General features: G+C 38.7%; 1 protein-coding gene across 3 annotated transcripts in view; it reads right to left on the reverse strand.

Annotated features, from left to right (window-relative positions):
* SKAP1 (src kinase associated phosphoprotein 1) overlaps window positions 1-16,970 on the reverse strand; it is a 520,763-nt gene that overhangs the window by 133,695 nt on the left and 370,098 nt on the right. For all 3 annotated transcript variants that reach the window (XM_070766916.1, XM_070766917.1, XM_070766918.1), the window contains 3 exons: window positions 7,440-7,517; window positions 3,638-3,721; window positions 526-650 (listed from right to left, as the gene is read on the reverse strand). In XM_070766916.1, the coding sequence (XP_070623017.1) occupies window positions 526-650; window positions 3,638-3,721; window positions 7,440-7,517 (287 nt within the window). The remainder of the gene's footprint in view (window positions 1-525; window positions 651-3,637; window positions 3,722-7,439; window positions 7,518-16,970) is intronic.

Here is a 16,970-nt window from a genome sequence, read left to right on the forward strand (position 1 = left end):
ATCCTTGGCGTCTCTGATTTTGGCTTGTGGCCTCGAAGGCTGAAAACTTGGGGGAGGCATGGGTTTTATTATCTACAGTGGTGTGTGTGCCAGCAAGAAGCCTGTTGTATTGTCTGGCCGTCGTGACTCTTTTGTGAAGCTTCATAGCATTCTAGTTTGTAAGAACAGTTTTTGTTATCTGTGTTTGTTTTCAAAGATATAAAATGACTTTGCTTTTTACCAGCGTGTCTGGATACTCTTTTTAGTTGGTGTTGACGTCTGGGGGAACCCAGACAGAACAGAACTAAAATAAATAGATGGATAAATAAACAGATAGAGAGTGCTATCCGTAAAATTCTACTTGGATGGACCTCTATAAACATAATCAATGACAAAGGGAGCCCAAACATTTCACTGAGTTTCCCCCCCCCCAAATATAGAGTATAGAATGTTATCTTTTCCCCCAATAAACACATATTCTGACTAAATTTCTTGATGAAAACTCTTTCTACAGTTCATGTGGCAGAAAGAACACTTTCCATATACCTCATAGGGTCGTTTACCAGGAGACGTCAACTCAAAGCAGCAATCTCTTCGGGAATCCTTACGAAGATAGGGAGCCAACTGAGCATGATAGCTCTCAATAGCAAATATGCCTCTTGGTTGTTTGCCTGTACAACAACAATAGCAACGATGAGTCATTATTGGTATTCAATATAGGACCCTAAGGTCTCCAACGTTCCTTATATTTATTTTTTACTTGTTTTATTTATTATTAAATTTTATTATCCAGAGTTACTTTTGGCAGATTATAGAATAATGATTGAACTATGAATAGCAAAGGATAATTTAATCATTTTTTTATTCCTGCCATATAAACAGTTCTTGACTTACGATCACAACTGAGCCCCAAACTTCTGTTGTTAAGTGAGTTTTGCCCCACCTCTGTCATCAGGCATGGGGAAATTGATTCCCCTGGGCCGTTTCCGCTTTATGTATGGTCTGTATGAGATGTATGATTGTTTTTTATATTAAGGGTTTTAAATAGTTTTAATGTATTGGATTTGTACTGTTCCTTGTTGTGAGCCGCTCTGAGTCTTTGGAGAGGGGCGGCATACAAATCTAATAAATAATAATAATAATAATAATAATAATAATAATAATAATAAATAATAATAATAATAATAATAATAATAATAATAAAAAAAATAATAATAAAAAAAATCAACAGACGATCCAAAGTGCAGACTCTGTAAAGAAACAGATGAAACAATCGATCACATACTCAGCTGCTGTAAAAAGATCACACAGACTGACTACAAGCATAGACATGATGCTGTGGCATAGATGATCCACTGGAACTTGTGCCGGAACTACAATTTCCCAGTGGCAAAGAACTGGTGGGATCATAAGCCCAAAAAAGTGGTCGAAAATGAGCAAGCAAAACTACTGTGGGACTTCCGATTTCAGACTGACCAAATTCTGAAGCATAACACACCAGACATCTTGATTGTGGAGAAAATGAAAGTATGGATCATCGACATCGCAATCCCAGGAGACAACAGAATTGAGGAGAAGCAGCTAGAGAAATTAGTGAAATACGAAGATCTAAAAATCGAGCTGCAACGACTCTGACATAAGCCAGTGAAAGTGTTCCCAGTGGTACTTGGCACGCTGGGTGCAGTGCCAAAGGATCTCAGCGGACATTTGAAAACCATCGGAATTGACAAAATCTCCATCTGTCAATTGCAAAAGGCCGCTTTACTGGGATCGGCAAACATAATTCGCCGCTACATCACACAGTCCTAGGTGCTTGGGAAGCACCTGACTGGTGATGAAATATGAAATCCAGCATAGTGATCTCGCTTGCTGTGTTGTATTGACATCATCATCATCATCATCATCATCATCATCATCATCAATTTTTAAATTTAAAATGTTGAAAGGGTATCTTTTTATTTTGGATGTACAATGTTCTGGCTATGTCAAAGAGTTATGTGGAATTCTGACTTAGGACCAATATTCATGTTACAACTGCCATGCAGAATAAGCTTTTAATTGATCTATGTCTGATGAATTGATCTGTGCGCAAGGATTTTCATTTTAGATTTTCCTCATTCTGCCATCAACAACCCTTCCCCTCAAGTTTGCAACAGCTTGGAAAAAATTGAACAGAAATAACTCTCCACTTCTGAACAGCTGCTAGATGAAGCAATTTAAAGCTGTCTCCATATGGCAGACTTGACATATGCATTGGCTTCAAGCTAATATGCAGGAGGGTGATAAAAAGGAAATATCATTCCACGGGATCCATGTTGCAGGATCAGAAGGCAGATTCTGCCCTCACTCAAAAGTTTTCCCTGCCCTCCCAATTAAGTCTGCTGGAAGATGCTGTTTTATTAATCACATCTATTTTAGTAGGGAAGGGGTTTTGGTTGCTATAGGAAGGGTTATTTTTTGATATCATACCAATGGTTAGATAAAATAACCCTAACCCTTGAAAATGTCCAAAGATACTTCACCTTCATTCCTCCACTCAAAATAGAATACCCTACAACAGTGTTTCCCAACCTTGGCAACTTGAAGATATTTGGACTTCAACTCCCAGAATTCCCCAGCCAGAAAATGCTGGCTGGGGACTTCTGGGAGTTGAAGTCCAGATATCTTCAAGTTGCCAAGGTTGGGAAACACTGCCCTATGAGACTAGACTTTCAATCCCGGGCCTAGAAAGCTTAGAACTTAGACACCTTAAACAAGGTCTAAGTATTGCCCACGAGATCATATGCTGCAACGTCCTGCCTGTCAGTGACTACTTCAGCTTCAACCACAACAGCGCAAGAGCACACAACAGATTTAAACTTAATATTAACCGCTCCAAACTTGACTGTAAAAAATATGACTTCAGTAACAGAGTTGTCGAAGCATGGAACCCATTACCGGACTCCATAGTGTCAGTTGGAAGTATTAGTTTGTTTATATGCATCTGATCTAACATAACTTAAAAATGCATGCTGACACACAAAATTTTAAATGCTCATTTAGGGGAGTCTTAAAACCCACCTGACAACTTAAGGGTGGGGAATGGGGCCTACTTTATATACACAGGGTCTTGTATCTTTATTTATTTTTTTCCTCTCACCTTTAACTGACAAGAGTGTTAGAATACAACCAGACAATCTTCTTCCTCTTAAAGCTGCATCTAATGGCATCATCCCACACTGTAGGGTGGCTAATTTATCACCTAGCTAAAAGAGCCAATATGATGTAACGTTTCTTCGGTTCCATTTGGATCATGAATATCCACATTCAACTTCCAACTGGTTGCAAACTTTAGTGGATTTCTTCCCGCCCCCATTTTATATGATGTATGGGAGATTTAACAATTTGATTCTCATCTCCCTGGGTTTCTTGTGTGTAGAGCCACTTTAATGTTTGTAATAAATGCAGAAAATATCAGAGAATAAATGAGCCACAATGTAAAAATGAATTTTGGACAACAATATTTCTTTTACTGCTGTCTTCTCCAGTTGATCCCCTGGAGATTTATGATTACTCATGAACACAGTCTCCTAAAAAGAAAAAAGCGTTTTTTTAAAAAAGAAAAACAGTTCAAATGATGCAATGAAGGAACAGAAAGCATGGGTATGGTATCACCTACTTTTCTCATTTGCAAAATAGTAGAAAGCTGCATTGTCAAGAACACACCATCTCTTTTGCCACTCAGAACCAAAGATTTTGGAGTCTGTGAAAAAGAAAGGAGTTGGAATGAGCAAGGATTCTGTATTTATGAAAAGACTGGAATATCAGTCACAATTATTTCTGGTACTAATACCTATTGTTCCAAGGCATTTTGTTTATGCAAGATACTTTTCAGAAGAGATACATTCATTTTGTCTGTTTACTGCAGGTTTTTCCAACCTGAAAATAATGTGCTGAACTGTAGCAATTCCCAGTTTCCATAATACTTGACAAATGGTATAGATAAGCCTTTCCACAGATTTATAGCACTTTCTGTATGTTTTAAAGAAAGCATCTGGAAAGCTCTCATTAAGGACCTATTTGCTGAATATTTAATTTGACAGGGATTAAATCTTATTTCAAAGTACAAAAAATGTGGTCACTTTTTCTAATTTCAAGAGCCCACTGATTTATTTATTTATTTATTCGATTTTTATGCCGCCCTTCTCCTTAGACTCAGGGTGGCTTACAACATGTTAGCAATAGCACTTTTTAACAGATACAGCATATTGCCCCCACCATCTGGGTTCTCATTTTACCTACCTTGGAAGGATGGAAGGCTGAGTCAACCTTGAGCCAGTGATGAGATTTGAACTGCTGACCTACAGATCTACAGTCAGCTTCAGTGGCCTGCAGTACAGCACTCTACCTGTTGCGCCACCCTGCTGTGCCAAATAGGTAAGTGCCCTTTGAGAAAGCATGGAATACCCTTTTCTATATATGGTTAACAATTTTAAAGAGTAAAAAAAATCCAGGGATAATGATATCTGTTTAATTCTCCCTTTTCTCTTTCTCTCTTTGCCAATTTATCTTTCTCTGCTCCAAAATGGTTTTTATTATCACCTAATCTTCATATAACTGAAGGAATGGAAAATTAAAGGACTGATGCAACCAGTATATTTTGATACATTTTAAATTATTTTCTATACTTTGGCTTCCATTAATGGTATTTTTATAGACTTGGTATATGACAACATGTGACAAGAGAAAAATCTGTTTAATACATGGTATTAACAATAATCGTCATATTGAAAGCAAATACAATCACTTCTAGCAATTGATGTTGTATTTTGTGTTATGTACCAAATGTATGAATGAAAAGTAACAAATGCACCAAATGTCTGCATGAAAAGTAACCATATTTTTTGCTCAGAATGTTACAAGCTTTTAAAAATGGACTATATAGGAATACAGGAATGTGAATTCATAGAAACATAGAAGATTGACGGCAGATAAAGGCCTCATGGTCCATCTAGTCTGCCCTTATACTACTTCCTGTATTTTATCTTAGGATGGATATATATTTATCCCAGGCATGTTTAAATTCAGTTACTGTGGATTTACCAACCACGTCTGCTGGAAGTTTGTTCCAAGGATCTACTACTCTTTCAGTAAAATAATATTTTCTCATGTTGCTTTTGATCTTTCCCCCAACTAACTTCAGATTGTGTCCCCTTGTTCATAAATCAATCATCCATAAATCAACAACAGTTGATTTTAATAATGATAAGAATCTTACATATTACTCCTTAAAAAGGATCTGGAAACTTCAGCTGATGCAAAATGCAAAAGCACAAGCAGTTATATGTATAGTCACCCTCTGTGGGGTGAACTACATTGGTTACCGGCTTATTCTGGATCCAATTCAAGGTGCTGATATTGTCTTTTAAAGCTCTACCGTGGCAAGGGAGAAGGCCTTTTTGAGGAACTGCCTCTTCCTAATTCCATGTGCCTTACCCAATCCAACACAATTATCATGTTGCTGATTCTCTCATCTAAGGAGTTTCATTGGCAAGCCCTGGTGGCAGGCTTTTTCTGCTTTGTGGAATCTTCTTCACACAAAGATTGGGTCGACTTCATCACTCCTCAGCTTTCAAGGGTTCCTCAAAATCTGGCAGACATGAGGATCTAAGGAGCAAATGAACCTGCGAGGCACTCCCTTATTATTAACTGTTGTGTTTGGGCTTGGGCCAGCCGTTGCTCCCACAGATGGGAGAGATGTGGCACAAAGTGAGTGCGAAAGCCTGGCTGATAGCCAGGAAGACGTGGCAGACAGCCATGAGGATGAGGCCACTGGTTCAGAGGAGGTGGCAGACAGCACACAGGACCCAGCAGACAGCCCAGGGGATTTGGCATGCAGTCCCTCAGACAGTCTCTCTTCCTTGGATTCCTCTGCAGACCAATTCATAGACATGCGTAGCCGAAGAGCCATGCAAAGGAGGGCTCACTTGAAGGATTATTACAGGTGATCACAGTAGCCCCTGGGCTGGGTGTGGTTCTTATACTGAGGGCTGGGTGTGGTTCCCTTAATGAGGGCTAAAGGTATAAAAAGGAACAGAGGCACAAGGCAAACTGTGGCTGTTTATCTGTGTTACTTTGTGATTCCTGCTCTGAAGTTTCTGTTCCATGCCTTTGGATTTCAACTCAGCCTTTTCAGGCACGTGGGAGGTGAAACCTCTGGGACTTGCTGTTTGCTCTAAAGATTCAAAGGACTCCTGAAACGTTTCTGCTCCATGCAGGTTGTCTTTGTTTGCTTTTTCCTGTGTTTTGTATTTGGCTGAATTACGCCTTGCACTATCATTATTACGCCTTGCACTATCATTATTTCCTGACACTAAGGACTGTTTTGGTTAACTCTTTTTTGTTTGTTTAATACAAATTTGCTGATTAGAAGAGCACATGTGTGTTTGATTTCTTTTCCTTGGACTGTTACGAATTGCCTGAGTTCAGTCAGGCAGAACATTAACATCCTTCCATCTCCAACTTTCTTTTCTTATTTAGTTCTGATTACCAAACTAGAACTAAGGAGAAATTTCCTGACATTTAGAACAATGATTCAGTGGGATGGCTTGCCTTCAGAAGTTGTGCTCCCAAACTGGAGGATTTTAAGAAGAGATTGGACAACCATCTGTCTGAAATGGTATGCCGTGATGGAGAACTTATGGCATGTGTGCCACAGGTGTCACACGGAGTTGTATCGGAGGGCACGCGAGACTTGCAATGTTTCAGCTCCAGTGTACATGCCCTTACTAATGGACCAGCTGATTTTCGGCTTTGGGAAAGGCTGTTTCATCCTCCAGATGCTTCAGGGAAGCATCCCTAAAGCCCCAGAGGCAACCCCCCCGAAAGCCCAATGTACAAACCAGAAATTTGGGAAAACGCACTTCCAGTTTGCCGTTGTGCTGTTTTATGTACTCTGGAGGTCTCAGGAAAGCTTCCTGAAGCTCTGGAGTGCAAAAAACAGCAGAATGGGTCAACCAGAAGTATGTTTTCCAAAACTTCTGGTTTGCCCATTGGGACATTTTTTTGCCTCCAGGGATTCAGAAAAGCCTGTGTACATGTGCAGGGGTGGGGATGGGGTGGGGTGCACATACATGGATGTGAGGAAGGGGTCTGGGGAGGTTCATGCATGCTAGCATATCCACACACGCACCTTTTAGCACGTGAACCAAAAATGGTTCGCCATCTCTGGTATAGGATCTCCTGCATGAGCAGGAGGGTTAGATTAGAAGACCTCCAAGATCCATTTCCATTCTGTTATTTTGTGATGTTTTATAGTCCTTTTAACTTATAATAGATTTAGATAACAACTGTTTTATATTTATTGTTTTATCGGGGTGTTATCAACCACCCAGTGTAATTTTCCATGACATAGGTAGCCATATTATCGGTTTGATTAATAAATACACAAATAAATAAATAATCAATTAGTAGATGTTCACCTTTAGCTCTCTTTTCCAAATAGCCTTGTTTTAAAATGATTCCTTGATCTTCAGTAGCCTTCTGTATATTGTTCTCATCTAAAAATAAGAAGAAGAAGAATTAACAACTATCCCAGGACAAAGGCATTTCTTTTTGTTGTAACCAGCCCAGAAAGCTATGGCTACTGAGCCATTTAAAATTTTTACAAAATAAAAATAAAAAGCCTGTATGTACTGTATGTTATATCTATTCTTTATTAGTACCAAATTCACAAAGCTTAAATGATGAGGCTGGTAATTACTTTCATGACAGTAACGTAACAGTAAAGTACATATTGGTTATATTCAGTGATGGGCTACCAAAATTTTTACTACCACACTATGGGCATGGCTTATGCATTTTGATTCAACATCTTTCAGTGCAAATTGGTTGCTCTGGGGTGGAGCTCCAAATTTTGCTACCGGAACTGCGTTCCTGACCGTTCCCATAGGAGCCCATCACTGGTTATATTGATAAGCTGTGAGAGTTCACACAGTGCAACGCAAGATAGATTTATACCCTGGAAAAATATTTGTTTCTGGCTAAGATAAAAGAAAAAAAGAGATATTTTTTTGACACAGTGTGATGATTAGTCAGTATAATATTATTGTGAATAAACACTACTAAAAATGCAAAGCTTTGTGCTTAAAGTTCAGGTCTGAGATTAGAGCTGAACAGAAGCTCATGTTGGTTTACAAGTTCTCACGATGGAATGATTAGCCCATATAATGCTGCAGACAGCTACATCACTGCCCTAAAGACTGTATTTCTGACCTTTGTTCTCCATAATCTCCAAAGAAAACTTTCAATGTATACATTTCATATTAATGATTGGGATGGAAGGAGTATAGGGGGAACATTTTTATAATGGATTTCTCTTTGCACTAGTCAACCAATTTTTCATGCTGATGTCAAGATAGATATGAGAAAGCCAGCATAGTCAAAATGGTATTTAAATCAGCAATGAGTTTAAAAATATTTCTTTTCTTATTAAATACACATTCTGGTCCACAGGCCTCTATGGAACTCAGGCTTGAAAGATGCAAGCACGTCTATGAAAATTAGGCTTGAATTGATCATATTTCAGAATTTCTGCTACATTAAACTAGTCAGCTTTTATGCTTTATTTTCTTTAAAAATCACACATATTTTTAATAAATGCACCTTTAACGAGAACTGCTAAATTAGAAATTCTTGATGCATTATAACTCAGTCTCATCTAGTTATACAATAAACCACTCATTTTTGTGGCAAAATTGGTAGTGTTAACATAACTTACTTTCAGAAAGATGGTGTAAAACTGCTGCCTTAAGCACTAATAAATGGATTCAGTGAAAGTCCATTGAAGACATATTGGTTCACCAAGGCATTTGTAGATTAACAATTGCTCCAGGGTAAGTTTGCTTTTTTTTTTCAATTGCCTTTTCAATTGCTTTTTTTTTTTTTTAAAGGATCTTGTTTTAATTTTTGTATTTTTATTGACTCAGGATTGTTGGTTTTATTGTTGATTATTACATTTAAGGTTCTTTTAATTGTTCTTTGTAAACTGCTTCGGGCTGTTTGGGAGAAAGAGTAGTAGAGAAATATATTGCTAAAATATACAGCTTTAAAAGAGATTTGGTGTCATATAAAATTAGATTTATCATCAGTGTTTTTTTCAATCTACCCTTAGGCTCAGAACAATCTCCTAGCATGAAATGTGGATAACTTTCAGAAGGGGCTTTGGTCTTTCCTGGTATGCCTCTTCTTGTAGGTGGAGCTAATCTCCAGGAATGGGATAAAACTTTCCCTTCAGCCAATGAGGACTGAATCTGTCAAATTGTGTATCTTCGTCCTCCTGCCTTAATTCTCCCTCTCTAACGAAGAATGGTGTATAGACTTGGCATGTAGCTCCCAAAGTCAAAACAAAGTAGAAGATAACAATTTGATGTCTGAAGTCCAGACCAGATTAACTTTGGGCAGGATTGGAGGTTAGCTCCACCCTATGAGAAGAGGCATATCAGGTAAGATCCGTGCCCCTTCTCCATAGTGAGTGCAGCTAACCTCCAAGAATGGGACATACCAAAGCAGTCTGTCCATTGGGAGGGCTAAGTCTGGCTGGCTTCCCCAGCCTGTGACACCATACATATGAAGAAGTCTGCGACCAAATGCCGCCTCTGTCAATATAAACATGTTAAATTTGGAGTGCTGGATAAAGGGAGTTGGTGCAACTCAGGTGGCCACCTGGCAGACCTCATCGAAGTATGATTGGGGTGGATCACACTGTTGTTGTTGCTGCACAGTGGATTGAGTATGCTTTCACCCTGATTGTTCATTGCAAGGACTGCAAGTAATAATAATTAATAATAATAATTAATAATAATAATAATAATAATAATAATAATAATAATAATAAATAGATTTGTATGCCACCCATCTCTGAGGACTCAGGGTGGCTCACAACAAGACAATACACAATATACAAATCTAATAATTAAAAACAATTTAAAAAACCCTTATAAAATAGTCATACAGCTCAAACAGACCATACATAAATTATAATAGCTAAGGGGTATATTAATTTCCCCATGCCTGGTGACATAGATGAGTTTTCAGAAGTTTACGAAAGGTAAGGAGAGTGGCAGCGGTCCTAATCTCCGGGGGGGGGAAGTTGGTTCCAGAGGGCTGGGGCCACCACAGAGAAGGCTCTTCCCCTGGGCCCCACCAGACGACATTGTTTAGTCCTCACTATGGTGATCCAACTGTGGAAGAGGACAAATTTGTCCCAAGAATTGGGTTGAAAAGAGATGAAAAACGCCTCCGTTCTGCACAGCGTCTCTCTAATGAACGAGAAAGAGTAGGGCAGAAACTAGAAAGGACAATCTCCTGGGCCCTGTGAAAACTGGAGTTTGTTTTTGGCACAAACATAGGGTCCAGCTGGAGGATTATTCCATCAGAGGTGGGGAAGGCAGAATGACTCCTCTGTTGATACACCAGCCCTATCTAAGAACCTGTGGTTTCAAAGCTCCGGTTAAGAGGGAGCTCAAACGCTGGTCTGTGGGGCCTTTCCAAAGAGTAGGAAGAAAAATGGCTATATGCCCAAGCATGAGAGCTCCTGTGGTGAAATGCAGTCCAAGCCTTTCTACCCTAGCTGAGCATTATGGAGCACGAAACCTCCTCTGACCATAAGTCACAGAAGCGCAAAAACTCCTGCAACAGCTGAGCAACAACCCAGAATGGGGCAGTGCAAGCTGGCAGAGATCAGATGGGAATGACACTCGGAAAAAAGCTCAGTGGCCAGACCGCAATGCCTCATGCCGAAGCAACACTGCTTAATCTAATGTGAGATAACTCGCTATAGAGCAGGCAGCCCTTAGCTGGAGGCTTGGCTAATGGCTAGCGCTAAAACTCTATGCTCCGTTCAACTCAGTGATTACAGATGACAGGACAGTCAGCTGGGGAGAAAATGTACCGTTGAATATCTTGATGACTAATTGAGTAATGTCTCAAAAATGGTGGCTGAAAAACATGGGTCCTATTCTGACTGAGGACTGAGTCAAAGAGGGGGAAATTAAGCAGGAGGATAAAGATACAGTCCTCATTGACTGAAGGGACCGTGTCATCCCATTCTTGGAGGTTAGTTCCACCCACTATGGAGACATGGTAGATTCTTTTTTAAAAATTCCATTATGAGATCTTACTTGCTTATTGCAATCATAAATGGTCCAATGCCAATGATCAACAAGATGTGGCAAATTAGTAATAATCTATTGTATACAGAACCATTAAATGGAAAAGGACCTCATGAAGGCCTTTGTTTTATGAATCAGGAGCAACACAGACTAAGATTTGCAGGTAACTCCAGTCCCTATCATTCTATCCTACTTTCTGCAAAAAGGCTGAACATTTTCAGATAGCCTATGTGTTATAGGAAAGATTTATAATGTCTATGTCACCCATTTCATACAGCATACAGCAACTCTGTATGTTCCTTACTTGATTCTTAGAAACATAGAAACATAGAAGACTGACCGCAGAAAAAGACCTCATGGTCATTCTAGTCTGCCCTTATACTATTTCCTGTATTTTATCTTAGAATGGATATATGTTTATCCCAGGCATGTTTAAATTCAGTTACTGTGGATTTACCAACCACGTCTGCTGGAAGTTTGTTCCAAGGATCTACTACTCTTTCAGTAAAATAATATTTTCTCATGTTGCTTTTGATCTTTCCCCCAACTAACTTTTTAATTCTTCTGGATCTTTCTGCAAAAAGGATCCTATCCTGATTATGAAATAAATCAGGGAAGGATTCATAGTTAACTACATAAATGAGAATTGCTGAGGCTGTATTTCTTTTATTTTAAAAAAATATATATTTATTGATTTTTTGTTTTTTAAATACATGATGGATCAACTTCATATACTGTATTTACATTCGTCTCAATATTTTCTATAATTATACATTTGTGTATATAATATACTATTCCATCTCTTATTGTAAATTCACATTCCTTTTTTGTATCCATGTGTACCACTTTGTCCAGATTGAATAATAACCAGTCTTTTTGATCATTTAACTCCATAGTTAATCTGCCCATTTCTGCGCATTCGTATATTTTTTAAATTACTTCCTTCTTGGGTATATGTGAGTCCTTCCATTTTTGCACGTATACAATTCTTGCAGCCGTTACAAGGTGTAGTATTAAGTATCTTACACTTTTAACATATGATCCTCTAATAATACCTAATTTTAAAAATTCTGGCGTGAATTCAGTTGCTGTATCTGTTATTTGTTGTAAACAATTTCTCAATTTCCTCCAGTATTTTTTCGTTTTGGGACATAGCCACCATAGGTTGTATTTCATATGAATTCTGTATCTGTTGTCCAAATCATTTTAGTTTAAGATGTTTGAGTATTTCAGTAGTAAAAATGACACTTTGTAGTCGTGATGGTGAACCTATGGCCCGCGTGTCACAGGTGGTATCCAGAGCCGTATCTGCTGGCATGCAAGCTGTTGCGCTAGCTCAGTTCCAGCATGCATGTGTGTGCCAGGCAGCTGATTTCTGGCTTGTGTGGAGGCTCTGGGTGGGTGTTTTTAGCCTCCAGAGGGCCTCCGGTGGTTTTGGGGAGGCCATTTTCACCCTCCCCAGACTCCAGAGAAGTTTCTGGAACCTGGAGAAGGTGAAAAATGGGCCTACCAGCAGAAGTCAGAAAATGGGGGAGCGGGGGACGTGCACACATGCGTCTGGGGATAGAGTGCATCAGGGGGCACTGAATTATGGGTATGGGCACACACATGTGTGCAATAGCACCTGCATGCTTGCTTTCAGCACCCAAGGGAAAAATATCTTCTGAAGTGAAAAAATATCTTCTGAGGTGAAATTACAAGAATTGTGGCACTGAAAATAAGAATCAAATAAATTTGGACATTAATATCAACTGGTATTGAGCTTTGGATATTTAATGAAACAAATTCAAATTCATTTCAAAGTGCATCCTACACATATTATGGATGTGACATCCTGGCACACTGAGCCCCGGCCTTGATTTTCAGTCATTCTTACTAGAGATTTACACTCACTCACTCAGACATTTACATAACCTGTTGCCTCCACTGCTTATATTTCTTGTTAATTAGGAGGAAACCAGAAACACTCTGTGAATTCTTTCAATTTTTCTGTGATAGTTCAGAGAAAAAACAGGGCCCATTCTAGAAGTCTCTGGTGACATGATCTGTGATGAATGATTTGAGGATCCCTAGAAGGTTGAAAAGAAGGCAGATATCTGGCTCATAGCATATGTCCAGTGTATTGCTTCTCAGAATTTGTGAGATTTCAGTTTCATGTAATCCAGACAGTCATTTCTAAAATAGGGATGCCTACATTTATTTATTTATTTATTGGATTTGTATGCCACCCCTCTCCGTAGACTCGGGGCGGCTAACAACAGTAATAAAAACAGCATATAACAATCTAAAACCCTTATTATAAAACCAAACATACATACAGACATACCATGCATAAAATTGTAAAGGCCTAGGGGGAAAGAGTATCTCAGTTCCCCCATGCTTGGCGGCAGAGGTGGGTTTTAAGAAGCTTACGAAAGGCAAGGAGGATGGGGGCAATTCTAATCTCTGGGGGGAGTTGGTTCCAGAGGGCTGGGGGCCGTCACAGAGAAGGCTCTTCCCCTGGGTCCCGCCAAGCGACATTGTTTAATTGATGGGACCCGGAGAAGACCCACTCTGTGGGACCTAACTGGTCGCTGGGATTCGTGCAGCAGAAGGCGGTCCCTGAGATAATCTGGTCCGGTGCCATGAAGGGCTTTATAGGTCATAACCAACACATAATAATTGATCTTTTAAAAATATATATTTATTAAAATTTTGTATATAGTAAATATGAAACCTAAAGATAAAAAAGAAAACAGGTTTAAGAAAAATGGAAAAAATTAAAGAAATATAATTACTGTATTTCCAACTTTTTCTTCAACACATATTGAAGAATTGTCTTCTCTCCTATTTAACTGTTTTAAAAATCTTTTCAGCTCCTTGTTTATTTCTTATCTTTTTCAATCATTAAATTCATAAATCATTTCTCTTTTTCTTCTTTTAGCAAAAAATCCATATAAGGTTCCAGTCTTTTAAACAGCATTTGTTTCCTTCCTGGTCCCATAGATCAGTTTTGTCATTTCTACCTGTTCTCACTTTTTGCTATCCATTCTTCCATTGTGGCAATTTCTGTGCTCTGTAATCTTTGTAGAACACCAGACAAACTATCAAGCAACAATAGCCTGTCTATAAACAGGGAGCAAAGTCCATACTTACTAGCACCGACGTTACCTAATTCAATATATTTTCAAGCAAACAACCAAGTTGAGAGAGCAGCAAGGGCTCCACAGCTTTTGCCACTTATTTTATATTCTTTAAATCTTTAAAGTGCTAGTTCGCTTTTATTTTATTTTGGGATGGGGTTTTACTCAGCAGGAGGTTTTTCAGACTTGTTTGTTTTATAAGGGTTTTAAAGTTTTAGTAAACAAACAAACAAAAACTACGGTAATAAAGAGCAGAAACAGGTAGGGAGAAAAAAGGAAGGAAGGAAGGAAGGAAGGAGGTAGGAAGGAAGGCAGGCAGGCAGGCAGGCAGGCAGGCAAAAGTGCAGGAAGAATAAAAAAGGAAAATATAGAAATAATTTTCTTTGCAGCAAATATAAGTACATTTACAAATTTCTCTCTTATTGTATGTTTACAAAACCCTCTCACCTTTTTCTATTATCCTTTTTTCCCTACTCATCAAAACCACTAATGAAAAGTGCATTTTTCTGTTTCATAGAAAAAGTCTTAGGGATTTCTAGTCAAACGTAAATGTGAATATTGTTTTTTCTCTCTTCAAAAAGGTTCATTAACCTTCTCTGTAAGTTCTACCATCTTTATCATTTCTCTGTGTTGGTATAATTGAGCAATTCTGAGCATATAATAGCCTTGGTACAATTGTCTTATATAAAAACAAAGTTTTGTGACTTTTTCTAGCTCTTGTCACTTAGTCCCATACAAAAAGTTTGTGGTTTAATCTTTAACATACTTCAATCTTTAACATTTTCTGAATTTATTATTTTGGCCTTTTTTTACGTGTTCTCCAAACATGATGAAATGTCTCTTCACATTTCGAGCAAAACTTTCCAAGTACCTTTATACATTATAGAAAATTCCTCTCCGGACAAATACCAAGGATACATCATCTTATAAAAAATATCTTTAAGCACTGCCTGCCAGTTTGATTTTGCCACACACAGGTCAGAGTCTCTCTGCCAAGAAACATTTTACTTTCCAGGAGGCTGGCTGAAATCTAAGCAAGATTTTGGCACAGAGCATTTGCAGCATGGAGTATTTACAGTCGGCCCAAGCAAACTCCTGTTTGGATTTTCAGATGGAATTCCTTTCCATAAAGAGTAGACAAATTGCAGCACCAGACTGCAGAAAAGAATCTCCTTGCTCTTTTGCTCCATCTGCTTAGCAGTGAGGAAAGGACTTAATATTAACCGCTCCAAACTTGACTGTAAAAAATATGACTTCAATAGTTGAGCAAAGGTTATCACACAGGCATTTCACTTGATGGTTCCAATGACATACGAGCTAAATTCCAGGCTTAATTGTAGTTGTAAGTCAAAGACTACACATATGCAAAACATTTAAACAATAAAAGTATACTTATCATACTACATTATACTGTAAAGCAGCGGTCCCCAAACTACGGCCCGCGGGCCGCATGCAGCCCGCTGAGGCCATTTATCCGGCCCGCGGGTGAGTGACAGGAGCACATCTAATTCTCCATGAATAAAATGCGGTATTTTGTTAGTAACTAATATCAATCATCAAAAAAGTTTTTTTTCTAATTTTGTCATCCAGTTACATTCATTTTCTTTTAATTAAATTCTCTCCTCAAAGAAGTACAACACCAATTATATTTCTAACTTATTAACCATTATGCCAAATTGCTTCCTTCTTTCTTTATACATTTTTCTATAAGCCAAGAAAACATTGTATAGCCAATCAGATGTTAACAAAAGAAAATTAAAAACAAAACATAAACATATATGAATTTCAGACTTCTTTTCCCCCCCTCTAAATAGTACGTTCCCATTTTGTTTTTTACTTTAAAATAAGGTATGTGTAGTGTGCATAAGGATTTGTTCATAGTTTTTTTTATAGTCCGACCCTCCAAGAGTCTGTGTGACAGTGAACTGGCCCCTGTGTGAAAAGTTTGGGGACCCCCTGCTGTAAAGCATAATGGCCAAAGAAATGACCACTATATGAGACTCTCATTGATAGAATGCTTGGTTTCTTATACAATAGCAAATATCCCAGTGGCCGGTTGGATCCCACAGAGTCAGTCTTCTCCAGGTCCCGTCAGCCAAGCAATTTTGCCTGGTGGGGCCTGGGGAAGGGCTTTCTCTGTGGCGGCTCCAGTCCTTTGGAACCAATTCCCCCCAGAGATTCACACTGCCCCTCCTGTCCTTTCGAAAGGTTTTAAAAACACACCTTTGCGGGCAGACCATTGAGCGCTGATATTATGCTCCAGCCAATAGTATAACTGTGATGAGATGAAGTTGGTTGAATGGTTTTAAATGTTTTGGGTTTTTCAGTTTAGGTTTTAAAGGTTTGGATTTTCAAATGTAGCTTTCATGGTTGGATTTCATAGCTTTCGATTTTGCAGTCTTTTTATTCTGTAAGCCGCCCTGAGTCCCCTGGAGAAGGGAGGCCTAGAAATTCAAATAAAACAAATAAATAAAATCCAATTGGTCTCAATTTGGAAATGTGTTTAGAAAGTAGATTTGTTTGTAATTACAGAGGTGGGATTCAGCAGGTTTTGACCAGTTCTGGAGAACTGGTGGTGGAAATTTTGAGTAGTTTGGAGAATCGGCAAATACCAGTTCTTACTGGCACCACCCCCATCTCAACTCTGCCTCCTGAGTCCCAACAGATTGGGAGGAAATTGGGATTTTGCAGTAACCTTGCCCTGGATTGAGAAGGGAAT

This window comes from Erythrolamprus reginae, chromosome Z (genome assembly GCF_031021105.1).
Source record: "Erythrolamprus reginae isolate rEryReg1 chromosome Z, rEryReg1.hap1, whole genome shotgun sequence".
Taxonomy (NCBI): domain Eukaryota; kingdom Metazoa; phylum Chordata; class Lepidosauria; order Squamata; family Dipsadidae; genus Erythrolamprus; species Erythrolamprus reginae.